Raw genomic sequence first — 27,711 nt, 5'->3', positions numbered from 1 at the left:
TTATTTTTTGCTCTCTCCGTGATGCGGTCGCCTCTCCAAAATAGCATCAGTATTCCACGAGATCACGGCAGGCTCGGGGTTATAATCAGCGCAGTCGGGGCCGTCCAGACATATGCGCATGAGAGCTTCAATGGTATCGACCTTCAAAGACGTGCGCCAATCTCCAAGGATTCGTTTGAGCAAGGAAAAGCATCGCTCAACATGGGCGGAAGATGATGGAAGTACAAGAATAATCTCAATGAGGTGCAGTATATTTGGGTACGATGCATGATTTTTCTCGAAAATGATAGGCCATATGGTGTGGATATTCATTGGTACCTTCAATCGTTTTATGAAACATTTCAGCTTCACCCATTCATTCTGGATCTTATCGACATCACATTGCTTTGATTTCAACAAATCGTGGAAATGTGCGGCAATTATGTTTACTTCGCTGTTACCATAAGTAAAAAGCTCTGTTTCTGCTTTTGACCATTTGGCTGGATCAACAATGAACGAATTACTCAACACACAATGATCGTGAAACGATGAAAAACGACGGCTGATACACGCAATGATACCATCTAACAAACTTACAGCTTTTCCCTCAACACCAGGTGTTGCTTCACCAAGCTTGACGGTTTGGAATTGCATAATGCCGTCACGAACTGGAGAATCTAAAAATACAACTTTTCCTCCCCTTGTCTTTATCAACTTCAGCGAAGCAAGAGTACCGTCAAGTGCGTCTAATACACCGGACACAGTAATGCTGTTCTTTTGTATTTGGCACAGCTCGCTCAGCTCACGCAACAATTCAATATACATGTGTGACCAATAAACAAAAGAGTAACTCTTCATAACTTTAAGATACCCTTTTATTTTGGCTGCGCCCTCTCCTGCAACATCTCGTCTTGATCCCGTAGCAAGTTCCTCCAAGTGCGCAACAATTACTGAATAGCTCTTAATTAAAGCGGTCAAGGCATTTAGCCTGTGTGTGACCCATCGCGTTCCACTTGATCGAGCCGGCTTTGTTATTTCCACCTCCATGACCTCAGCCAATCTTCGTAATTCTTTCCATTTCTTCGGCGAGTTTCGATACAAGTAATACAAACGCATTAGAGTTTCGTCAATCTAAAATACAATACATACATATCAGAAAAAAAACAATTTAAAATATTTTTTAAGACGCTTTTAACGGACCGTAGATCTCCTTCCACCTTAGAAGCGATCTATTCAGAAACAAAATTGCTATTTTTACATTGATTTAACGGTTGTAAATATTGAATCAACGTAAAATTACCAATTTTTTGCTTGGTAAATAGCGTCAGTTCGTATCTGTAAGCATAATTAAAATACAAAGGTTGTTTTCCTTACCGATTACTTACGTTGATTTAGCAATAATTAAACATCGAGTCAACTTAAAACGATCAATTTGTATCTAGATATAAACATGGAAAAAGATTATGAAATTGAAAGCTAAAGATTTCTTTCATACAACTCGCCTATTGTGTTACGGTGCTTACCTGAGTCAAATAGGTGTCCTTGAATGCTTCTTTTATGGCCAACTCGAGTCTATGCGCTGTGCAATGCACAGAAACCAGCCACGGTAGGTCCTTGGCAAACAATGTTAGCACACCGTTTGTTCGCCCAAAGTTTACCGCTGCACCATCCGCAGCTGCTCCCACAAGACGATTACTCCAATCGAAGTTGGAATCTTCCAGATTTTTCTGGATGGCAGCTTTTATGTTTGCAGCGTCACCAGTTATAGGTTCCATGATTCTGCCGACAGAAATGTATTGAAGTATTATTTTACAAATGGAGAGGGTGATGTTGTAGCTACTTACATGTTTCAAAAACACATGACATGCAAATCAATAAATTATGATGTGTTTTCAACTATCCAGCATAATATAACCACATAACTTACCCAATCAATTTGGTGACAGGTTCGCCTTGATGTAAAAACTTGATGCAAACGATTTCTCTTTCATTAAAAGATTTGTCGGTGCTTCCATCAAACATTATGGATATATAGCCGTTATGCTGCAGGGATTCCTGAATACTATCTTTGGCTAAAGTGTCTCCGATGTAATGTATGAAATTGGCACATTGCTTGTCGTTAAGATACGTAATACCGAGATCTACTCCGTGTCTTTTCTCCAGACTGGCTAATTGAGGGAAAAGTGTAAATGCGAGCTCTTCTTTAGCGATAAAATATGCGATTTCAAACAACCTCTTCATTTTGATTTTTTCGTTGTCACTCATATTGTCGAGGGCCTTGACGATCGGAAATTGATGGCTTGGGGTATTGTCGGCCAGATATGCTGAAGCTGCAGCCATATGAGGTAACGATGTGTTGTGATCTTTGACAGAGCTAATCCTTACATTCGTTGTTCCTTTAATATATGCGTCTTTCGCCACTAAATTTCCCACGTTACGCATCTGCTGCTGCACCACTGCAGGATACTTTCTGCAGTATTCGCACCACATTAGATTTACTTGACCATTGTCGCTTTCATATCGCAGCCACTTAAAATTGTTTTCTTTGATCCACTTTTGGATTGTAGCAACACTGCACACGCGTTTTTGAGTAACCGTGGCGGTAGCTTTATTATTTTTATCCACTGCCGTAGAGCAAGTAGGTTCTTCGCCCTCATTCTCACTTTCAGAATTTTCCCTGGGCCGTTTCTTTCTTACTGTTATACCAAACCTTAATAAATTTTGCTGCATCTTGCTGTAATAGCCTACTCGTATAATCTAATTTTGTAACCAACCTTTCCTTATCAATATCACGGGGAGATCAAAGCCAGACATTGTGACGTAAGAATTGAACTAAGTTGCGCGTGATCAGTGTAGAAGTAGCCGTACTCCCATCGATTCTTAGCAAAGAATTCACCTTTGTTACGCTGATTCAATGTCATCAATGGTTGAAGCAACGTAAAAATCGAAAGTTTTCTTGCTAAGGGATACAGTGTTAACATTTTCTAGATGTGCGCTAGAATGGCCGGGAAATTATATTCTCGCAAAATTGTTTGTGCTATGCAATGACGATTTGTATCGCTAGTTCCTGTGTTTTTTCTCGGCGGACAAATATGACCGATCTAGAGGGTACTTCCCGCGGACATCACATGCTGTGACGGCGGACATGTCCGCCGTGAATTTCGAGGCCTGCCAACATGATTTTGTTCATGGCTGATGCTCATCATCGGCATATGAGCAGATCTTTCCAGGATAGATTGGAGGGCAGGAAATCACCAGCCACTCAGCAGTCTTGTCGTCCAGGACATGGTTGATGCTTAATAGCATGAACACAGGATCTCTTTCTTTCTCTCCTGAACAAAGTACCAAAATTTTATAGGCTTATCATATCTGCACTATACTGCATGTTTCTTTGACATCCACAGACTGTACAATGTACATACCTTTAAAGCAAGTTTTAGCAGATATTACTTTTCAAACGTTGGTGATAAAACTGATGTATCGAGCAGTTTCTGAAAATGCTGAACAAGCTGTGCTGTTCCAAGCCACGAACAGTTGATTCATTGAAAACACCTGCATGCCAAAAATAACTAGTTAGTGGTCACACAAAAAAACTAGTAAAGCATTGACATGAACACAAACCTTGCACATGAATACACAAAAAATTTTCACCAACTATAGTTGTGTAATGCAGAATTAGGCTCTTTGCACTTGATTACATGTTCTTCAAGTTTTTGAAGTTGAACTTCAAGTTACATTAAATGCATTTTCTACCATTGTACATTTGTACAATAATCCATTTATAAGAACGCTAACTAAAAACCTACTGAAAGCATGCAGTGGAGATGTCCGTGAAATGTTGCTTGGATTTAATGAGGATTTCTTTAGTTTGTTTGCAACCTTTAATGGCGTGTCTTCTTAGACAGCATACAGGCGAGACACATGATGAAATTCTGCAATACATGACAAATTCTGCAATACATTTCAAAGTTAAATAGTATGCAGTTTATAATCTTGGATAAAATTTCACGATTTATCGTAACTTTCTTGTTGTGTTGTTTGATAGAGAGTTCATATGCTGCACTCAATTGTTCTCTAACGTCTACGCTTCCTAAGAGTGAAAACGATATCATGTTGTTTATGTGCTTTTTTGACTTTTCGTGTTGTTGTGTTTTTTCTTTCAATTTATGTATACTTCGAAAGCCATCTTTTGTCCATGTTGCATCACCTCCAAACAGCAAACACGGAAAACAAAATAATGCTCTGGTTACTTCACAGCCACAGAGCCAACCTTTTCTTTGGTACCATTCTGTATTGAAGCCACGAATGTACTTCTTGCTATGGCTTATTCCTGTCTTTTCTATTAGAACATCAGGTGTAGGACGGCCTCTTCTCTTTATAGCAACTTTATCCTAAAGGGACAGCTGTGAAAAATTAAGTTGTAGCAGTTCACGCACTGTTACAGAACCTGTTTCTTGAGAGAGTATGGTTGCCATGACTTCCAATTCTTCTGCACAATAGTAATACTCTTTCAAAAAAATAGTCAAAGTACGGTACTGTATAAATCAACACAAATCTGCAATTTATATATACCATTAAGGTTTGATCTGGCATAATGTATTTGATGTTTGATATGCAGTTTACAGATTCATAGCCTATTCACTGTTGGCATATGCCAGTAGTTCAGTTCAGTTTATTTTTCATCATTAAGTTTCTGGAATGGAAATGGTTGTGCAAGCTGCAATTAAGCCTACCATCAATATACCAACATGCCAATGAACAGGAAAAGGTGATAAAACCATGGCGGTTCAAAACATGTCATGCAATAGCTGGGTACCGGAGGTACAGTAGGCCTAAGGTAAACAACTCTACACAGCAAAGCTGTCAGCTACCATACTAAACCTGTTAAAGTTAAAGAAAATAAATGTAGCCTATGCTGTAAGCATCTGTTATTAGTCCAACATCATTATTGCCTAAAACACTGACGTCTAACTCTACAAAAATACTTAATCTATACTAGTCTAACTCTAAACAGGCAAAACATCTCAAAAAGCACTGCAAGTTGGCGCGGGAAAACACACTCAGCTGCCTGACCCTGACTAGCTTCGACTGACAGAGTTGCCAATTGTAATATCGCTGGCTTGCAGTCCAGTAGTTTCTGTCGTAAAAGAAATTTCAAGACTACAACATGGCAACATGGTACTGCGAAAAACGCAGCACCCTCTCCCAGCCAAAATCGCCGCTTTCAAGAGATTCGCGCATGCGCAATACAGCACAAACAAGCCGAAACTGGGACTGCAGGGAACTAGAGATGCAGCGAACCCAAAATTTTTATCCGCACACCGCACCGCAACTGAATCATCTATCCGCACACCGCACCGCACACCGCAATTTATCTGGAACTTTGACACTGCACCGCACCGCACACCGCAAATTACAAAATTATCAAAAAATATTTTAACGCGTTATTTTTTAGAAAGTCAATTGTGGCAAAAAGCACTCATGGCATATACCTAACTGGTACCGTAACCTACCATACCAGTTGTGCACTAATTGACTAGGCTAACTACCGTATATCATATTCTCTTATAATCAATGCATCTAAGTTGTAAGACATCATGCTTTTACAAATAGAATGTTCCTGGATCCAGTATCAGGACTTTTGAACACTTTTTGTAAGCAACAATGCAATTTTAATGTCAGTGGCTGTTTGAACTACACACACAAGAGTAAAACTCATAGCCTGAACTCACTGGGCTAACTGTCCTAGTAACTAATGCGGTAGTTGCGCTAGGCCTATAGCTTGGTAACTGGGAGCTGAGCTTATCAGCAAAGCTATTAACCAAAAATCTCCTACAGCTTCCCTCACAAGCCACAAGCCAGCCCCAAAACCCTGTCAACTGCAAGCCATTTGCATAGCGGTAGCCACTTTCACAAGTCGAAATTCTGCCACTGAAATTGATTAGAATGAAACTGCCAACCAATCAGAAGCTACGGTTTAAGTGAGGTAAAAAATGGCGAAAAGAAGATGATAGAAAGCAAATTAAGTGATGGATTTTTTGTCAGCTGGTTGGCTTAAGGGTTAGGGTTAAGGCTAGAAAGTAGTCATTTCATTGACGCGGGTTCGATTCCCACTACTGCTATTGCTCTTTTTCTTCTTTAATTACCAAATAAAGTTCAAAACAAGCATTAACTCTCTGGATGAGTGCTAGAAGGATCACAATTGGACGGCAGCCTCTTATAACATGTTCTGATTGGTTGGCGGTTGCATTCTAGTCAATTTCAGTGGCAGAGTTTCGACTTGTTAAAGTGGCTTCCTTGCATAGCTTTCCAGCTCAGGGTTTCCGAAGGAAAAAAAAACTCTTCCATGTTTCCAATTTAAATTTGAAGTTTCATAACTGATTTTCTTGAAAAGTTGAAAGTTTAATTTTATGAAAGTTTAATTTCTTGAAAGTTTACGCGGCAAGCGGCGCGGCACGGCTTTGTCATTTCAACCTTCCACGCGGCGCGGCGCGGCACGCGGCAAAAAAGTCAAAAGCGGCCGCGTACGCGGCACGGCGCGGCGCGGCTTGCATCACTACAGGGAACTGCAGTACCAGAGTTTCCGTACCATAATTTATGTAATGCGGTGATTTGTGCTATTGTTTTCTAGATATGACGAGGGGTTTGAGTAGACTTTCAAGAAATACACATACAATAGGCTGTAAAATAAAAATTATTTAGCTAAAATTAACACTAATAAAAAGTGCTCAATGCCTGGCAGAATTGCTAAGCAGAGAGTTATCAAAGCAAATACAGAAATTACGCCAGGGGGTGCTGCAGTACCGCAGCACCTTCTGACGAGCCGCCACTGTATGAATCCCTGCCTTATTCAAATAGAATTCTATTTCTATTAGAATATAAGGACCTTCTGATGATTCCCCTGTTAGGGTGAAACATGCTGTAGCCTAAGGGTTTTAGAAACGAGTAACTATATTTGATGAAAAGCAAATATACATATATTTGCGAGCATGAAAACATTAGGCTATAGCCTTAGGCCTACTGGTAGTCAATGTGAACCTTGGGCTTTGTGAGAAAGTGCCTGTTTCTTCACATCCGGTGTAAAGCCAGTGAGAAACATTCGAAGATCACCTCTTATGGATATGTCAAGTGGGTTTCGCTGTTTGGTATGTAGCAGAATAACACAGCTGAATCCCTTTTCCACCAGGTATAAGGTAGGAAATGCTACCATGAAAATACGAGCTCTTTGACGACATCGTCACGCTGGGCGAAAGATGGATTAAACCAGAATGAACCTAATAACTAAAACGCTCCCCCTTAAGCCGAGGTAATCATACTGCCCCCTTGAAAAATCAAAACGCCCCCTGGGGAGCGGTACCGCCCCCGTTGAGAACCACTGATTCAGAGCATTGTTAGCAGAATGCAAATGAGACTTTGCGCTATTGCTGACACTGACAATGATCAGCTAATGGTTGATATTGCTAACTTGCAACCTGAAAAATGACAAGCTATTTCAACTTTACCTTGTTCGACAGCAGAATGTGAACGTGGTTTCAGATTAATGAACAATATTATCACAGGTTTAAAAGCATCTTTACTCATTGATAATGTGAGCTGTTTGATGTTTATTAATTGCAATTTGCAATGGACCACCTGTGGCTCAATTTACCGCTAAAAATATGTAAGATCCTGGCTGCTAAACCACCGATCAGCTAAGGAGACTAGATCCCAAATTTGTAAAGAGGATAAAGATTAGATTCCTCTCGGCAGGCTGTTTGGAATGTATTTATAGAAAAATAAACAAGTTTGTAGGCCTTCCTCTTGTCCAACTTTAATGTTGATATTCAAGTTATGGTTCAATAAAGGTTAGTATTTTGCAAGTTGTATATTATTGATCATTTTGGAAAATCTGACAGTTGCCTATACTCTGCTTTTTTTTACAAACACAGCACTGTTCATGTTATGGTAGAATAAAGATTAGTATTTTGCAAGTTGTGTATTTAATCATTTTATCAAATCTGGGACAGTACACCATGTGCTGTTTTTACGAATACAGCACTGTGTCTAGATAAAGGACAGAAATTTCGTCTAGTCGGTACGCACAGAGCAAAGCAGTGTTAATATTCGACCAACCTTTTCAAGCGACAATCTAAAATGACGAAACTGATGCAATATTTTAACAACCAATAACTGGCATCTATGGCGTAGCAGTCCACCTATTGTTGTGTAATTCCACAGGAGGTAAAAAAGAATGATGCTACATTTAATCAACCAGCAGCTGGTATCTATGACGTAACAGTTCACCTATTGTTGTGTAATTCCACAGGAGGTAAAAAAGGAATTCTTCGTCGTATGAGCTGTTCTTCGGATTATATGTTTGGGCATGATGTCATCAGCCACTCGACAGTCTCGTCATCCAGGGCCTTCAGTCCAAGTGTTCCATGTGGTGGTTGATGGATTGGGCAGTCATGGACGACATGATTTACTGTTTGGTCTGTGGCGCCACACTCGCATCCCGGTGAGGGAGCCAGGCCCCATCTGCACATGTCTGAACGAAAGCGACCGACGCCGGTTCGTAGGCGGTTAAGCCGGACCCACGCGAGTCTTGCGAGGAACATTCCCGGAGGGTGGGGATCGACGTCGGGTAGGAAATCACGGAGTCGGGAGGTGTTGTTTTGCCACTCCGTGTTCCATGTGTAGTTCGTCCAGTGTGCCGCACTTATTCCAAGATCTTCAACGTTGTTCAGAAGCTGTAGTGCGGCGGGTACAAATGGGCGTCTTGATTTCAGTCGCTGCTGTCCTCCAGGTAGGCGCTGGAGTGTACTGTGGAGGAGGTGGTCGGGGTCCAGTGCGCGACGAGCAAGGGAAATCATGGCTCCTTTACGGCGAAGCTCAGCAGGTTGGATGCCTGCAAGGATGGGAAGGCAGTCCGTTGGAGTGGGACGCAGACATCCAGTCACAGTGCGTAGTGCGTCATTGATGGCGGTGTCAATGTGGCGGGTGTGAGAGCTGCGGCACCACACTGGTGCGCAGTACTCGGCGGTAGAATGGACGAGGGCCAAGGTAGCTGTGCGAAGGGTTTTCGCATCAGCTCCCCATCCGGAACCCGCCAGCCGCCTCAAAAGTGCAACGCGCGCAGATAGTTTTTTGCGCAGTGACTCCAGGTGTCGTCGGTACGTGAGTGACCTGTCCAGGGTTACGCCGAGGTAGGTGGGTTCGGCGCAGTAGGGGAGGTGTTCGTCATCGGTGGTAATATTGATCTCACGTTTTGCTTCCTTGTTGTTTAGATGGAAGGCCGCCGACACTGTCTTTGCCTTGCTGAGCTGTAGCTTGCATTTCTGGAGATATGTTGATATAGTTGACATGTCCTGGCTTAGGTTCCTCTCCATTGACTGCCAATCTCCGGCTGGATGCAGGAGAGCCAGATCGTCTGCGTAAGCATACTTCCTGGAGATGGTGTCAGGCAAGTCATAGATGTAAGTGTTAAAGAGGAGGAGAGCCAGGACAGAGCCCTGTGGGACGCCGTTCCTGAGTCGACGTAGTCTACTTCGTCGGCCGCTACCGGTGGAAAGGGTAAAGCTGCGGTTTTGCACAAGTTCCATAATCATATGGACCATGTGCCTGTCAGGAAGGAGACGGAGTAGTTTGCAGGTAAGGCCGCTGTGCCATACAGTGTCGTAGGCAGCCGTGAGATCGACAAACACGGCGCCAGCCTTCTTTTTTGCCGAGAAGCTGTCCTCGATGTCTTGGGTCATCAGAGTGACCTGGTCTACGGTTGATCTTCCGTGGCGAAAGCCGGCTTGTTCCCGAGGGAGCTGAGGGTCTATTATCGGTTCGACACGGGCGTAGATAAGTCTCTCGAGTATCTTGAAGGGGATACAGAGCAGAGAGATGGGGCGGTAGCTCTTCGGATCTCTTGGGGGCTTCTTCGGCTTTGGGACTGCAACCACTAGGGCTCTTCTCCAGATTCTTGGGATGCGCAGGTGACGCAAGCAGCAGGAAAGGAAGTCTTTTAACCAGGACCTCATAGAGGGGGCAGCTTGGAGTATTAGTTCCGGGCATAGGTGGTCAAGGCCCGGGGATTTGCCTGGCTTTAGGTGCTGGAGGGTGGAGGCAAATTCTTCTGGGGTAAACTCACCAGAGATGTTGCCCTCTACAGGTGGGACCTTCCAGAGGTCCGTCATTTCCTTGAGGACGGACTTGTCTGATTCACGGTCTCTCGTTCTGTGCACTCCATTTTTCACAAGTTGTGAGGCGATAGCATTTGCTGAAATGGGACATTGGCGACGAGAGGCACGTGATCTGCCAGTGAGGTTGTTGAGTGTACTCCATGCTGTGCGGCTGGAGTGCGTGAAGTCGATTGAGTCTATGGCTTCTGTCCAGCGCTTCTTCCTCTTTGAATCCAATCTTGCCAGCAGGGCTGTTGCTGAGTTGGTGGTGGCGGTGCCCTGGGGGGAACGGAGGAAGTCGCGGTAGAGCTTGTCGCACTCCACATCCAGGGATATCTAAAGAAGGGGATACGAAGGCTTTTATTACGTCTGACAATAGAAGGGCTTTTGTTTATCGTAAATAATCTGTGTTTATCGTAAAATGACAATTGGCACCGATAGTAGTTTAATAAATATTGTTATGATAACTTGCATTGCGCTATTAGCATCAGGCCTGGATATTCACAACATGCTCATGGTTGCTTGTTAATTCAACTACTCATATACTTGCTTTACATCTAGCCTACTGTTACGGCCAATCTCTGTACAATTCAAACGTCATATAAAACCGTTCAAGTCTACTGAATATTACGTCATGGAAGTTGCTAGAAAATGTGCCGAAATTGCACCATTGTTCATAGACTTGTTTCAGACCTGTTTGGGCCTGTTTAAACATGAATGCATTGGTTCACTAGCTTTGGACATCTGTTTTGAATTGCGTGACAATTGATTTCACTATTGCGTCACAGTTACTTTCTACGTGAATTTGAGATATTGATATCTATTCTGGTCATTCGTAAAATGATTGTTTGAAAGTTGGCCGCACTTTTAACTGTTGGCTTAGTGCTTGCTAGCTGGACAAAAGTTCCGTCTTTATCCAAGTAATCTGTTGTGTAGTGACAGTTTAAGTGGTGTAGGCGTTGCACCCCCTCGTTTTCGGTAGCCTCGGGCTAATTTTACAGGAATACACTGTTTGAAAAGAAGTTCAAGTGTGTGTTTCTTCGGTCATTATATGCAGACGAAAGGATCCGGGAATCTTACGTTACAATTTTCCCACGAAGAAATTATGGTTTACCGCTGTGACCATAAAAAATAAAAGACGATTTTGTTAGCTGGTAGGCCAAGAAGCACTTGAAGGCATAAAAAATAAAAGACGATTCTCTGTCTAGTGTTTGGCACAGAAGCACTTAGAAGCAAAGAAATAATAAAAGAAGATCTTATTGGTTGGTAGTCTAAAGAAGCAAAGAAAATTAAAGACATTTCTTCTCGGTAGGCAACTGAAGAACTTTAAGCTAAAAAGTAAAGACATTTCTTCTCAGTTTGGTACAGAAGAAAAATAACTTTGACATTTATTGGCAAGAAAGAAGATTAAAGGCAATCCATCTGTGCTTGAAGATTCAAGTGGAAGAATCCAAGCAAGTTTTGTGGACGTTTGGACTTCACATACTCGTACAGCTACGGTATCGTGCATTTAAATTCTTTTTTGTATTTTTACGGTCTTTGCAGTTAAGTTTTTTATAACTACTGTAATTTTGTGTGTTTGTGTAACTTAATTTTTTAATTGTTAAATTTAGCCCTAACATTTAATATGTCTACACTCGGTGGTGACAGGGACTCGACCGCCGTCGACTCGACTGAGTTTAAGCCTGATGATGTTCTTTGCGGTCGGGCAGGCCATTCTGGGGAGGGACCCATTAACGATGAGGCTAAGTCAGTTCGAGAGGCCCGGCATCTTAGACGGGATATTTTGACTCAAATTGGGGAACTTTCTGTAGCCCTAGGTTCTTTGAGTGATAAGCAGGAACTGTTAATTTTTCGATCTAACTTATCTACTTTAGAAGAGGAATTAAGGCATTTCCATGCTCTTTTGAGTAAAATTGTTAACTCTGCAATCTTGGCAGAACTTCGTGATAGGGTAGATCCCGAATTTAACTCGTTAAAAAATAACTTCGAACAAAAAGAAAGTGAGTTCTCAGATAGGTTGGATGCTGACATACATCCTGAGGATAGCGCCTCAAATGTAAGCACTAGGATGTCTGAGAGCTCGTCACGGATAGTTGCACAAATTAACCTACAGTTAAGACGAGAGGAGCTCCAGATCCAAGCTGAGGCCGAAGCAAGAGCTGCGGAGGCCATCGCAAGAGCAGAGGCCATACGAGCTGAGGCCGCACGAGCAGAGGCTGCCGCGAGAGCTGAGGCCGCACGAGCAGAGGCTGCCGCGAAAGCTGAGGCCGACGCGAGAGCTGCTGAGGCCGCACGAGCAGAGGCTGCCGCAAGAGTTGAGGCCGAAGCCGAAGCTAGAGCTGCTGAGTTCGCACTCAAAGACGCTCAGTTGAGGGCCGAACAACGTAAAGAGGCAGTTTTAGCTGAATATCGTTCTGAGTTGGGCTCCCGGCGTAGCTCTAGGAAGGGCTCTTCTAGGCATTCCAGAAGTGAACATCAATCGCAGTTTAATTTACCTAACCTTTTCCAGACGCCTGTTCAATCTGTAAGTGGACCAGTGCGATCCACACGTTTTCCAGCTGTTTCAGGAGGTCTCGGGGCCGCGGCTAAGGGTCTTCCGAAGGACCTAGTGCCAAGGCCTGCGAATTTTAGCCGAACTCTTCCCCCAGAGCGTACAGGTCACGGGGCCGCCATTAGCAGTAATGCTTTGCCCCCTTCAAAGTTTTCTGCGCCGCTAGTTGTTGATCGCCCAGCTACACGTAATTTGGGTGGTTGTGAGAGGCGTATCGTGTCTCCTGATTTTAACGTGTTTGAGGATCGTGATCGGGCTGTGCATGGGACTGAGCCCACTCAGCCCCTTAAGGGATATAGCTTGTCTTCTCCCGCTAAATCGAGTTCTCAACAGCAGGATTGCTTTTTTGAATACCAAAATAGTAGGACGTTCTTCGATAAGGCGGCCTTGATTGGTTACGATGGTAATAATATGCCATTTATTTTCTTTAAAAATCGTGTTATGGCCTTGATGGCAGCTTCGCCCTTTAAGGGAACTCGTTTGACTTTGTTACAAGCAGCTTGTGTTAGAACAGCTGCGCAAACGATTGCTAATTTGGTTTCCGACACTCCTGGCTTGTCAGAGGAAGACAGAATAGAAATGTCGTTAGCTCGCTTGTCCCAGCGTTTTGGAGTTCGTGGAGGTCTTTTTGCCGAACCAGAAATTAGAAAGTATCGCTATGGTAGCAAATTGAATTCGACCTCTTCCAGTGATCTGAAAGAGTTTAAAGATGAATTGTCGCAGTGTCTGCTTTACGCGCAAGCTTATGGTCAGCGTGACAAATTGGAAGGACGTTTTGTTTTGGATTTGGCTAAGCGACTCCCGTTTGACGCTAAGCAGCGTTATCTTGACTTTTTAGGTGATCAGTATGGTGGCACTGATGAGCCTACTTTTCAGAGTTTGTTTGAATTTGTAGTACGGGAGGAAACGCGTAAGTCGACTGATTTTAGCATTATGCTAATGGGCGATTCTGGTAAGTCGCAGCATTTTAAAAAGTCTGGCAAAGGAAAATTGCCTTCATGTCCGGTTAGGCAGACGTCCGTAAAACCCCATGATGATGTGATGTCAGGGAGTTCGCAGTACTCGACTGTTGTTGGCGCACCGCGCGGTGGTGAGGCTAGACGTAAGAACCTACCGGCATGCATTTGTTGTTCGTCACGTGGTCAAGTTGAATATCATTTTTTGTCTAATTGTAAAGAATTTTTGCGCTTGACACCTAAAGATCGGAGAGATGTCATTGTGAAAGCTGGCAAATGCTTGAATTGTTTGCGCCAGCATATGGTTAGAGACTGTAATCATGCAAATAACTGTCGTAAGTGTGGACCTACCAACGATAGGAAACACTATTTTCTTCTGCATGATTTTTATGTGACGTCACGTGATTCTCTGGATTTGGTCGGTAAAGATGAGGCTGGTGCCAGAGTTCCTGTGCGTAATGTTAAGATTGGAAATGTTAAAGCAGCCTTTAACCGCGTTACTGCTGCTCGCGTTTTGAATCCAATGACTGGCAAATCGAAGTTGGTGTATTGTCAGCATGATCCTGGTTCGCAGTTGACGTTTGTTTCGAGTGACTTGGTGTGCGAACTTGGTCTTAAACCGTATGATAAAGCGTCGTTTAAAATGGATACTCTGGCTGGTCAGAAACCTACTTGTGCTGACCTTGTTAAACTCAACATCCAGTCGTTAGAGACTGATGAACTGTTTTGTGATATAACCTCGGTGGTTAACCCAGCTTGGGCTGACGATGTTAAAACTTTACCCCATAAACAAGATTTAAGTGGTTTCCGTCATTTTCATGACGTGAATATGTTTCATTTGAATGATTGTAGTACTGTAGATGTACTGATTGGCAACGACAACGCTTATTTGATGTGTGCAAAAGAAGAGCGTGTTGGTGACAATCGTAGTGAACCGCATGCTTTGCTCACTCCTCTCGGTTGGTTGGCTTGTGGTGGTAAGTCACCCTTAGTTGAAAGCGTTGCTAAAGTGTGCAGAGTGCAGACGTCTTCAGAGTCGGATGTCATCTCTGGCTTTCAGCGTAAAATTGAGTCTCGCGATATGGAAATAGCAGACCTGAATAAAGTCATTCAGGATTTGACTTTGCAAAATGAAACCTGTGAATTGTCTCGCAATGATATTTTGGCTAGAGAACTTGTCGAACCGAATATTGAGTTGAAAGATGGTCGATTTGAGATACCTGTTCCGTTGAAGGAAGATATTGATTTACCTAACAATTTTGTGTTGGCGTCAGATAGAGCTGCTGATTTAAAGAAGAAGGCTTTAAAACAATCTGAATTCCGAGGAACTTGTGTAAATGATGTAATGTCTTCTTGTCCTGAAATGTCTGACTTGTTAAACCCTCTGGCAGATGTCTTGGCTAGATTTCGGCTTGAAAGATTTGGTTTCATGGCTGATGTGACCAAATACTTTTTTCACATTTTGGACTCTTCAATACGTAAGCCCAGATTTATTGAACTGCTTACGTACACAGGCAGTGCCGTTCGGATCGTGAACGAACGCCCTTTGGTACCTTTGAGTGACGACCCTAGGGATTTTACTGTCATCACCCCTGCCTCACTTTTGACCCCATACTTAGACCCATACTGTGCTGTTGGGCAACCACATGATCGTGACCAATTAAGAAGGGATTATCGGTTCAATTTGTCTCTTTCTCAGCAGTTTTGGAGTAAATGGATCGATTTTTACTTGCCAGGTCTTCAGGGCCGGAAAAAATGGCTAAAAATGGTCGAGAATTTGGAGCCTGGTCAACTTGTAGTGGTAGGTTCTCTCCAAGACATTGGTAAACGTGGGAAGTATCAACTTGGGAGGGTGCATGAGGTAGTTCCACAAATTAGGAAAGGGAAGCCTGTGGTTCGTAGAGCCAAAGTTGCCGTCTGCAACTATGATGAGAGTACGGGGAAAGTGAAAGTAGACTACGTGTTGAGGGATATTTCATGCCTCGCCCCCGTAAAGAACACCTAAGTGTTAGGGTTTGAGCCTGGTTTTGTCTGCGGTGGCCGATACTTGTCTGAGCCCGGAACAGTCGGTTATTATCGCAACTATTGTATATAGCGTCATTTAGCGTGTACCTATGGTACCAATTTCATGTATCGTCGCGTATTCTTATTGTTGTTCATTCTTTGCATGCCCTTTGTATTTGCGTATTAACTTAACGTGAGTGACTCAAACAATTTGTGTATCATGTGTTTTATTCATTGGCTCACGATTGTCCTTCAATTCTTTTTTAGTTATGCCATGTTAGACTGTCATAACTAGGGGCCGCTATGTTACGGCCAATCTCTGTACAATTCAAACGTCATATAAAACCGTTCAAGTCTACTGAATATTACGTCATGGAAGTTGCTAGAAAATGTGCCGAAATTGCACCATTGTTCATAGACTTGTTTCAGACCTGTTTGGGCCTGTTTAAACATGAATGCATTGGTTCACTAGCTTTGGACACCTGTTTTGAATTGCGTGACAATTGATTTCACTATTGCGTCACAGTTACTTTCTACGTGAATTTGAGATATTGATATCTATTCTGGTCATTCGTAAAATGATTGTTTGAAAGTTGGCCGCACTTTTAACTGTTGGCTTAGTGCTTGCTAGCTGGACAAAAGTTCCGTCTTTATCCAAGTAATCTGTTGTGTAGTGACAGTTTAAGTGGTGTAGGCGTTGCACCCCCTCGTTTTCGGTAGCCTCGGGCTAATTTTACAGGAATACACTGTTTGAAAAGAAGTTCAAGTGTGTGTTTCTTCGGTCATTATATGCAGACGAAAGGATCCGGGAATCTTACGTTACAATTTTCCCACGAAGAAATTATGGTTTACCGCTGTGACCACCTACTGCAAACGCTTTGTTAAAAAAAACAGCTTACTGGTAACTTTTTAACTGTCTTTGTAAACAAATATTCTTTAAATATGCTCTACGTAACATTTGCTAACTGATTACTGTAGCTCATTGTACCAGCTGCACTACAAAACTTTCTACGATTTTAAAAAGAACCACATGTTTAAAGCACTACAAACTACCGCCCTGGTAGTGTCACGAGAATAAGGCAATCGCTGCGAGCCTTCATATCCCCTTCTCTAGATATCCCTGCTCCACATCCCAGCAAGGTATGTAGTTTTTCCGTCGACCTCGCGGGATGGAGTCTTTTGCCGCAGATATGATTGCATCACAGAAGTCCTGGTAGGCTTCATCCACTTTGATGGTGTGTGGGGATGGGAGGTACTGCGTAGCTTCGTTTGTGAGGAAGCTGTAGTATTCCCAATCGGCCTTTCTGAAGTTCCATCGCTTGACAGGCTTGCTCGGAATAGATGTGGCGAGCAAGGGGGCCGTGATTAGCGAGGGTCGGTGTTGAGACCTTGGGAACTTTTCTAGCACACGTCTGTCCGGCTGGCGATCATCGGGGTCATCACTTGCGAAAGCCAGGTCTGGGTTCGTGCCAGTGTTCCAACGACCGGAGTGGAAGCTCGGTGCGCCCTTAGGATCGTATAAGAGGGCGAGGTTGTTGTTGGTTGCCCAAGCGGCCAGACTTTCTCCGTCGTTGTTGATGGAGTTGTAGCCCCAGTCAGTGTGGTGGCAGTTAAAATCGCCAGCGTAGAGGCTGGGGTGGGGGAACACTGGGATGGCTGTTGATGTTATCCGCGAAGGTGGGGGCTTGTAGACATTGACAATGTTGTAGCCTGCTACTTCTACACAAAGCCACTCGATCTCCGATTGAGCTTGGGATTGGTCAACCAAGGACCAGCTCAGCCGGTCATGGACAAACGTGGCGAGGCCGTGTTTCCTGCTGCAGGTTGCGCCTGCGAGTGTGAAGTTGGTTATAACCAACTTATCCACAGATGTACAGTGAGTCTCCTGGAGGAGGATGATGAGGGCTTGATGCTTGGTGGCCAGGTGCTCGATGATGTTGAGCTTGCTGGCCGTGATGCCCTCGGTGTTCAGCTGCAGTACGGTGGGTCGTCGGTACTTTTCGACAATGCGAGCACTGCCGTGCCCTGAAGAGGGCATTTCCCTACCCACCCTGCGCTGAACAGTCTCATTAGCTCTTGTTTGACAAGCTTCGTTTCGCATACGTATTTTGTATAATTTCGTATGTTACTGACGGGGGGGACCACGTGAAGGTGCTTGTCTTCCTCCCAGGTAACTCTGAGCGAAATGAGAACTTTATCTCATCCCGGACACTTGGAATCAAGTAGGCTATGAGACCACCTTTACTTTTACCAAAAAAGGAATGATGCAACATCTCATCATTTTTTCAGAAATATTCTATGACGTAAGACGCCAGGTTCAGTAGACTTTAAAGTGCCCCTGACAGGTGGATCCAAGTATAGTAACTTTTTAAAGCATTTCCTTGCGCAGAATTACACTTAGCGAGCTTTTTAGTCTTAACCTCGTAGCTCGACTGGTTAGGGCGTAATTTACATCAAACGACGGCTCCGCAGCGCCACCACAGGCGAAAATCCATATTTCACTGCTCTGGGACGACTTTGGTGGTATTACGTCATCCTAAGTCGGCGTTCTTAGCGACGGATGAAACATACGTTTCCTAGATGTAATTGCTGGATCACAGTTTAGTCGGAGTTGGTACAAGCGGTTGCTTTTTTCAAAGATCTGTTGTTTTTTACAGTTTAATAAAACTGTAGGCCTACTGGATACGTTCCTACAAAACCTAAAATATACTTGAAGTGAAAAATGAAGAAATTGTACGAATCATCATTCATATTTAATTCATCATCACTATTCAAAAATAAATAAAAGTTTTCTCTCTCTCATGATGTGCCCTCAGTACGTACATAGCAGAGTCTATACATGTAAAAGCCTAGTTTACCTGTACAAGGGTACGTTTTTGTAAAAGTTGTTGTTTAGAAGTGCTGAAATCATCATCAGCAACAGGTTGCATCTTTGCTTTTATAGATGGTAGCCTATGGCAGATTTCTTCAAAATGTAAAGTTTGCTCAAGCCCATTTTTACTTGAGTGGTATTAACAAAATCATCTTTAGTGAAGTGAAGAGAACATATATGACTAGTTTTGTATGGCCCATCCTACTTTCGAACACTTGAAGAAAACTTCGACCATTTTCTTCTCAGCACCTTGTTTTGTGGGAAAGCGTGAAAAGAAACCACACGATCTTTGTCACTGACACTGTCACATATTTATTTGCGTCAGACAAAGCTGTCCACATCGAAAACAAAACAACGAAATACTGTAATACACAAGCTGAAAATGCACAAAGATCACAGAGAGCCACCTTGGATGCCGTCGGTTTAAAAGCTCACTAAATAGGCTATCTACTGTTACAAATTTACATACAATGAGCGTTGGAAGAATTGAAAGCATTCAGAACGATAAAAACAATCAGATGACATCATGTCTGATATAAAGCGATTTGAGGAGTGTATGCAATCGGTTAATAAACGAAAACATGTTTTTTCCTCAATAAAGCATCAAACGTAGTTACATTATTCATTACTTGATATTCACGGGCACTGACCTAACGAGGCAAATTGTGCAATATTCTGAAAGAGTCATTGTAAGCAACACGTAATTGTTTTATACTAGAAGATCTAAACTTGTTCCACAACTTGGATAAGTAAAACAACATACAATAAGAACGAAATAAACTGTTTTTTACAGTGGGTGAGCATTTAGAAAAATTGAGATTTTGCATTATTTGCAGCACAATACTGAGAGCGTACTTGCCTTGAAACATAATTTTCATCTGAGAACTATCAATAAATACACCCAGGTACTTTACAGAGTCTGTGAACACAATTTCAGATTTACCTAGATGTAGCAGAGGAGCACGTAAAAGATAAACGTTTTTTGGGGAGAATAACATACCAAATGACTTTTTAGAATTGAAAGTAATTTCATGTTCAACGGCATACTTGTGGCAAACATCTAACAAATTTTTAAAGCCACACAAACTAGGCGAGATGCAGCAAATGTCATCAGGAAACATAATATGATTTAGACAAGAGTTGCCAACATAGCAACCAACTTTTGTTTTATTGAGATAAGAAAGCTGATTAATATATTCGGCAAAAAGATAGAGGCTGAACACCCCACCTTGTCAGACTCCGTTGGACACAGTAGCCTAAATGATAGGCACAGGTGACCTTCCCACCTCACTTGCATGGTTTTTTTACTATAAAGGCACAAAGGTCACCAGTATTCCAATAAGCGAACAAACTAGATAGGCAGTAGGCACGTTACGTGTGATAAGCGTTTTAAACAATAAATGATGATTGACTTTGTCGAAGGCTTTTGAAGCATCCAAAAAGACAGAATATACAGGAGTGTCATGACTGATATAAGAGGACACTGGTTGTTTTAATAAAAAAACACTCATGTCAGTACTATGACCAGACTTAAACCCAAATTGATTGTCACTGGTATTCAAGAAAGGCAATAGATGATTCAAATAAAACATTCAAAGTTCAAACAGTTTTGAGATTATGATACTGTGGCTAGAGCAATAAGTCTATAGTTACCTGAATCTTGAATGTCGCCATTCAAATTCTTTACAATCGGGACTAAGACAGTTTTCAAGCAAGAATTTGTTACAGTGCCATGACTAAGACACATATTAAAAAGCAAGGTACACTAATATAAAAACGAATAATCAGCATAAACAATATGTTCAGCTGAAATTTTGTCAGCACCAGCAGCGCGGTTTAATGTCAGTTTGACAAGCAAGGAACCAATTGTGTCCATGTTGCAACAAAAGTTGTAATATTTATCCCTAGAAGAAATACATGAGTTAACAAATTCTTTTTCAGTGTTGGTTTTGCTAGAATTTAGCAAGGAGCTGTAATGATGTTTTCACATCTCAGTAATTGCTTCAGGACTTTTTGCTCCACCAACATTTACAGGAAGAGAACTCTTTTTGCAAGTAGACTTTTTTACTTTCTGCCAAAATGACTTATGTGAGCTGTCCAAGTTTAGTGCTGAGGCAAGCACATTTGCTCTATGTTGTTCAGAGGCATGATTACAAACAACGGTGAAAGGCTTTTTTAAACTCCTTTTGTTTGCTCTGCATCAACTCATATAGGTAACCATTTCACTGTTTCCCATTTTTTACCTACATGATGTAACTTTCTCTGGCAGTAGCATGAGCTTGCTTAACACGATTATTCCAACCAGGAACAGAAAATATGTTACATTTCTTCTTTACATCAACAAAGATTTTATCAGAAGCTGCTTTGAGACCATCAGTTATAATATATATTATAGAAAGAGTCTATTGAGGCAACATGAGAAGCATCTGAACAATGAGAATTATTGCATTTAATACTTTCAGTTGGCAAGGAAATTCTGGATAGATATTTTTAAATACAGCAATACACATGAACAACAATTTTTAGGCATTGCCTCAACCATAAATTAAAGGTAGCCTACTGTTTGTGAGATACTGTTGTTACACTACAAATGGCTATAGCCAGATTAGAACAAATAAAAAAGTATCAAAATTGTAGCCCTATGAAACTGTAATTTCAATTGAATTGAGATGCTGTTTGATAAAAAATAAACTCAACCTTTTTGATCAAAACCTGGTAGTAATAGTAAGCTCACTTTTCTATTTCGGTAATTCCTAATTTGCACATGCTTTAGACCAACAGAGCCCAACACATTCACGTTTTGCAGTAGCCGTACTACACCTAACCAAGTCACCAGTCACCACAGATTGTATCCTTCCAGCTTACGGTGACGTCACAGCGATGTTGCCGTTTTTATTTTCGCAAAAAAATGAGTGTCAGAATCGCCGATGTCAACGAAAGTTTGCAAGCGTGTAACTTAGTAGCCTGTTGATATTTTTTACAATTTTCTGGTCAGGGAAGTTTTTTAGTGTCACCTTTTTGGCATCTTAGGTAAATTTCGCAAATTTATTTACCTGTCAGAGGCACTTTAACGGTTGAACCATAGATATCTTACATTATGTAAGATATCTATGGTTGAACGGTTGTATGTGACGTTTGATTTGGAGAACGATTGTTCGTAACAAGTCCGCTCTTCATATTTACTGTATTATCAACCAAGTTTATTTCAGTAACTTATATAATAGCTCCACATTCGGTTCAATGCAAAAAAGCAGAAAATGTACGTAATATCGTTATTCATGTTAAAGTCACACCGTGGAGGCACCGAAAAACCCATACGCTTATCCAAGTCAGGGTGCCCCATAAAATCGTACATCGGTACTAGGCCGGAATTATTCACAACCCCTGGGTTTTCTGCGTGAGTAATATTTTTATGGTCGATTTTACTTGAAAGTGTCACAACCCCTATATCTTTATCAACGAGTTATTAATTTTGTGTGCTCCCTGATTGTTTGCGGTTTTACTTTAAACTTGATTTAAGTTACTTCAAAGTGTCACAAATCATAACCCGTACTCTTTTGTCAACGAGTTATTCAGTTTTGTTTGCTTCTCTAAGTGTTTGTCTTAGTTCATGAACGAATATCTATTACAGTTATTTGTTTGTCGTGCAAAGTCGATTGTTTGTAAACCACATTATAAATATTTGTTTGTTTTTGGAGGCTAAAAATCGCATCATAGTTCATCAATCAAATGATACCATAATCCTAGATTACCCGGGTTAGCGCTAATTCAGCGCCAAGCACTTTAAATTTGCTGTCGCTACTTAACCACTGGGCCTATCGATTCAGAATTTGTTGCTTTTTTTAAATGTTGGTGTGGGGTGGCGCAAAGGATAAGGCTTTGGCTTTCCAATAATGCGATCCCGGTTCGACTTCCTGTTTAAGCTGGTTGTTGAAAATATCGCTCACCTCAATAACTGGGTATTGAATTGCTGAAAGAAAGGAACTGGTAACTCTGAGCGAAATGAGAACTTTATCTCATCCCGGACACTTGGAATCAAGTAGGCTATATGAGACCACCTTTACTTTTACCAAATATTATCGAATTTTATTGTATATAAAACTTGCTCACCAATGTTTATACTTTTCATGCAAACTATGCACTTTACACTTGCTGAAATAGCGTAAATGATTTCCGGAGAAGATTGTGTGCTCCTTTATGCTCATCAAAAAGCGCAACGCTTGCTTAAAACTGTTCGAAAATAAGTTAATGCGTCGAACAATCATTTCTGGGTAGCCTATAAACTGAAAAGACATGGAGAAAGTAGGCTACACATCTTTGACAACTCCGTGCTTGATGCTAATTCCAGTAGACAAATATTTTTCCATGCGAGTCAATGCTTTTTTGATTCCAGTAGGCTACTAATTTATAATGAAACGTAGATCCTTGCCGTTCATAGGCTACCAACGTTGGACAAACAATGAATCATTTTCACATTATTAACTCAATCAAATGGTTTTTCATAATAATGCTTCTGACCAATCAGATTGAATGTTTAACTTTAACACTGAACATAACTAAGCGATTCTCTATGTTTGTGAATTGCATGCTGTTGTGATGTAGCCCGAGCTCATTGTGTACTAGAGATGCAGCAAACCCAAAATTTTTATCCGTACACCGCACCGCAAGTGAATCACCTATCCGCACACCGCAATGTATCTAGAACTTTGACACTGCAACGCACACCGCAAATTACAAAATTTTCAAACAATATTTTAACGCGTTATTTTTTTAGAAAGTCAATTGTGTCAAAAAAAACACCCATGGCACATAATTGGTAACCTACCGGTACAGTTGTGCACTAATTGACTAGGCTAACCAGATCATATTGTCTTATCAACAATGCATCTATAAGTTCTAAGACATCATGGTTTTTCAAATAGAATGTTCCTGGATCCAGTATCAGGACTTCTGAATACTTTTTGTAAGCAATAATGCAATTTTAATGTCAGTGGTTGTATGCACTACACACGTGACTACACAGACGGACGTCAAGAGTAAAACTTATAGCCTGAACTCACTGGGCTAACTGTTATAGTAACTGATAGGCTACGGTATACATAGTAGGCTTACCTAGGTTCAACAATAATTTGAAATGAGACTTTAGCAATAACTGGACTATTAGTGGGCCACGAATCCTCACTGAACCAATCTGCAAAAGGTCTTCTTGCGCCTCAACCTTATTTTTTCTGATCTGCGGAAGTGATGCAAACATTAAAAATCATATGGACTTATTCTTGACATGGGATTTGACTACGTATACCACAAATTGATCAATGAATACTTTGTTCCACTGAACTTCAAAAGCCAAAACGTATTTATTTTTTATGTACCAAACCACTTGTGATGATCGAATTTGTTGCTTCATTGTTTGCTGAAATGTTGAGATAATGTTACGTCATTACGCTGCTTTGAGATTTAATTTCATGACGTCGTATGGACAAAAAATTTAACAAGTTTCATGCTCTGTTAGGAGTAAAAAAGATACACAGATAATAAACATTGGCGAAATTGAGTTTCATTCACAATTTAAGAATCGAGCAACGCAAAACTGCTGAAACAAAACGTTTTGTTAGAGTGAAAGAATCACTGCAAGTAACCAACACCAAAACGTGCAAGCAAGAAATCATGGGAGTGTGAGGTATCAAAAATTTGAACAGGTTGTAATTATTCTACATCAGTGTCACGTTAGTTACTACGGGTACTTCAAAAAATCTATATCTTTGCTGACTGTGAAAAATCCGCAGCAAATGCGTTTTTTTTCGTTTTTAGCATCGGCTACAGTATCAGCCAAATTTTGCCGATCCCGATAGGCTACTCCAAAAATGGCCGATATCGACATATCGGTACATCTCTAATCAAAAAGAATTAATGCTCGGAATTGAAACGTTAGTGTAGTGGTACAAAACCAGCTCAGTGGTCGAGTAGTTATTACCTTCGGCTTTGGTGCTGGTAGATCTGAGATCGATTCCTGTTCGGGTCAAACCGAAGACTTTAAAAACGGTAATGAGAATAAGTCGGGTAATAATGTGATAATATCGTAAACCAGATATAAAATTAAAAATCATTCTTGTCGCTTAAAGACATTAGTTATAGAGCGACAATAAATAAAGCCATAACATTAATATTATTAAAGACAGGCAAGAAAGCAAACTCTCTCCTGAAACTATATTATTATCATCAGTGATACAAATTAAGATAAAGCAAAAAAGGACTTGGGTATAATATTGAACTTTTCTGACTTATCTTTGTCAGTTTCACCGCACTGTTCACTGAGGGTATTGTTGAAAATAAGATGTAACAAGAACGCAAGTAGAAAATAAAGACATTTCTTATAAATGAAGACAGTAGCCTACGCCTATTATTTTCTAAGACGTAGTTAGTCAAATTAAGGAGAAATCTTAGCAATTAAGACGTATGGCAGCCCTTCCTATATTGTATACTAATTGGTAGTTAAGTGAATAATTCATGTGCTGGTCATCATTAAACGTGTTGTGAAAATATTTTTAAAAAATTTGTAATAAACACGTGAAATTTATATATTATTTGTTATTAAACTGGTAAATCGGTCATTGAATAGCAAATAAAAAGAAAACCTTGGGTGTTGAATTGATCATAATTTTCTCATAGCTTAAGTTTAATTTCCACAGCAGAAAATTACTTTTATATTTAACAAATATCACATGTAAGCAATAGATACAAAACAATGCAGTAGGTACACAACAGCACAATAACAATTTGATACCAGGACAATGGTAGCTTTTGAGAACAACTTTTTATGGAGTTTATAAGAGCCTTGCACTTGTTTATACCTTCATCATTGTCTTGTTGGTCACTTGGAACATATTCAAGTCTAGTTTTTTGTTCCCGTTGTAGATAATGCATAGCATCGTTGGGCTGGTTTAGCTTGAAATAACACTTTGCTAGTAAATGATAGCACCCACACAAACGGGCAATGGTGCCTTGTGAAGAAAAATATGATTTCACAGCAAAGTCCACACCACGTACAGCTTCATGATATTTACCCAACTTGTAATTACATTTTGCTATGGATAAAAGAATTGTAAATCGGGTTTGCACCAAGGAATCATACAGACTATGGGGTACTTGCTTATGATGTTCTAAGCTTTGATTGTACGAAGTTATTGCTTGTTCATACGAGTGCAAGTTAAGCTTGCAATCTCCATTTGAGTGTTTTAACTTGGCTTGGACTATATGGCGAAGACTGACCTCAATGTTAAATTGATTTGTTATTTTTGTGCACTTTTCCAAGTACAAGCTGGCTTCTTCATACCGATGCAACTCATTCAATGATGTGACTTTTAGGTTGTACACACTTATTATCATCATTAGTGTCAACTCATTAGTTGGCGAGTTGTCAAATAATTGTCTTTCATCCATGTCATCCATTAGTTTGGTTAGAGATTCTATTATTTCCAGTGATTTATCAAACTGTTTAACGTTCATGTAGCTAAGAGCCACTGAAACGTATATCATCAATACATCTTCTGTTTGCATTTTACGTTGTTTAAAACGTAAATATTTCTCCCATTCAACCAAAAGTAATGTGTGTCGTCGCAGTAAACAAAGCACCCAAAATTTTGTGGAGAGTTTACATTCAAAATCTGGACTATCCGACTGCAAAACTTCTTGTAAAGAACAAACAGTAGTGAAATAATCAATTAAAGGTTGTTCGCCGGTAATTTTTATGAGTTCGTTCAATGTTTTGTTGTCTCCCTGCTTGAAATCTCTTTTTCCAATAAAGTCATGCTGTCTGTTTTTTGCCATGTAAGCTTTCAAACGGGTCAGACAGGCCACAGAGACTGCATAGTATAATCGCTTCTTTGTTTTGATATTAATTATTTTCTTTTTGTGTAAACCATCAATGATTTCAAAGCAAGAATGTTTTTTAATTGAATGAAATCGACCAAGAGCTGCTATAAATAATGAAATATTTCGATACAATACTCGTTTTATATTGCATTGAAACTTTAAAGCAATATCAAAAAGATTAAAAGCTGCATTATATTGAATCAAATCATCATTGAGTTGGTACATCAGTTGCAGGTCAACTGATGGCTCTCTACTAGACAGACTTCGAGAGACTCTTTCTTGAAATCGATGGAACACATCTATGTGTCCAGATACAAAACATGTTTTGGTTAAAATATCAGCAAGATGGTAGCCATTCTTCATGTCTTCATCAGTTTCAAGATATTTCACCATTTTACTGATCGGTTTAATTAACTCTGTGGTCCAAGGTTTGTTTTCAGTTCCTTCTGGTCTACCAAGTGGAAACTTACAAGCTTGTGGCATCATTCCGTCAAACGAAATGCCACGTGTTGTATGAGCATCAAAGAACCAGTCTCCATCAGGAATACTGAAGTCATTCAGACAAGGAATGGCGACGCTTGGAAGAATTGTTTCTTTTAAGTTGACGACAATAATTTGAAAAATGACACTGAACCATCGAAAGAACTCTAGAATTGAGTCATAATCGTCTTTGTGTTGCACTCCTTCCTCTAAGACAATCACATGCTCGAAGTCAGAGTAAGGAGTGATTTCTTTTCGAGCAAGTGACCCCATTCCAACAACAGAGTATTGACATGGAGACTTTCCCATAATGTCGATGCATTTTTTAGAAACATAATCCATTAATTTCGTGTAATCTTCAGTTACTTTGTTTTGTATATTTCGAACGAATTCTATTTGCTTTTTTTTTCTCTCGCTTAATGATTTTCTCGGCCGTTTTGGCAAAATACTTTTAATTTTCTTTAAACTTTTGTTGGTGCTTTCTCTCATTTCTTTCACTTTTAAACCAACATCTCGTGATATTTTGATTAAATCTGCTTTTGTATTTTCAGCTCCTGCTACTTCAAGCACATGAGAGCAAAGTTGTTTAAGATCGTTCTTAAATTCATCGTTCGATGGTTTTCTTGTTATGGCAGCGTTGAAGAGAGCTGCACTTTGAATCAAACTGATTTTATCTGGAGTTTTATCTTTGTAAATAATTCCAAACTGATGAAATATATCAGCAGATATATTTGTGTTTGTTTCTTTTCCATTTTCATTACAATTAGACTTGAGTTGTTTTATTAGTTTATTAGTTTTATTAGTTATTAGTTTTGCTTCTGTACTATCCTTTCTTTCTATCTTCAT

The 27,711-nt window shown here is 40.7% G+C and overlaps 1 protein-coding gene across 1 annotated transcript; it reads right to left on the bottom strand.

Moving 5' to 3' along the window:
• LOC145784738 (uncharacterized) lies at window positions 1–27,711 on the bottom strand. Its single transcript, XM_082596591.1, has 4 exons — window positions 25,365–27,711; window positions 1,907–2,147; window positions 1,503–1,758; window positions 1–1,110 (listed from the first exon to the last, which is right to left on the bottom strand). The coding sequence occupies exons 1-4, from the start codon at window positions 27,709–27,711 to the stop codon at window positions 1–3; spliced, it is 3,954 nt and encodes a 1,317-aa protein (XP_082452717.1).

The sequence above is a fragment of the Aplidium turbinatum genome, chromosome 15 (assembly GCF_918807975.1).
Source record: "Aplidium turbinatum chromosome 15, kaAplTurb1.1, whole genome shotgun sequence".
Lineage (NCBI taxonomy): Eukaryota > Metazoa > Chordata > Ascidiacea > Aplousobranchia > Polyclinidae > Aplidium > Aplidium turbinatum.
The sequence above is the reverse complement of the archived record's forward strand: the minus strand, read 5'-3'. Positions and strand labels throughout refer to the sequence as shown.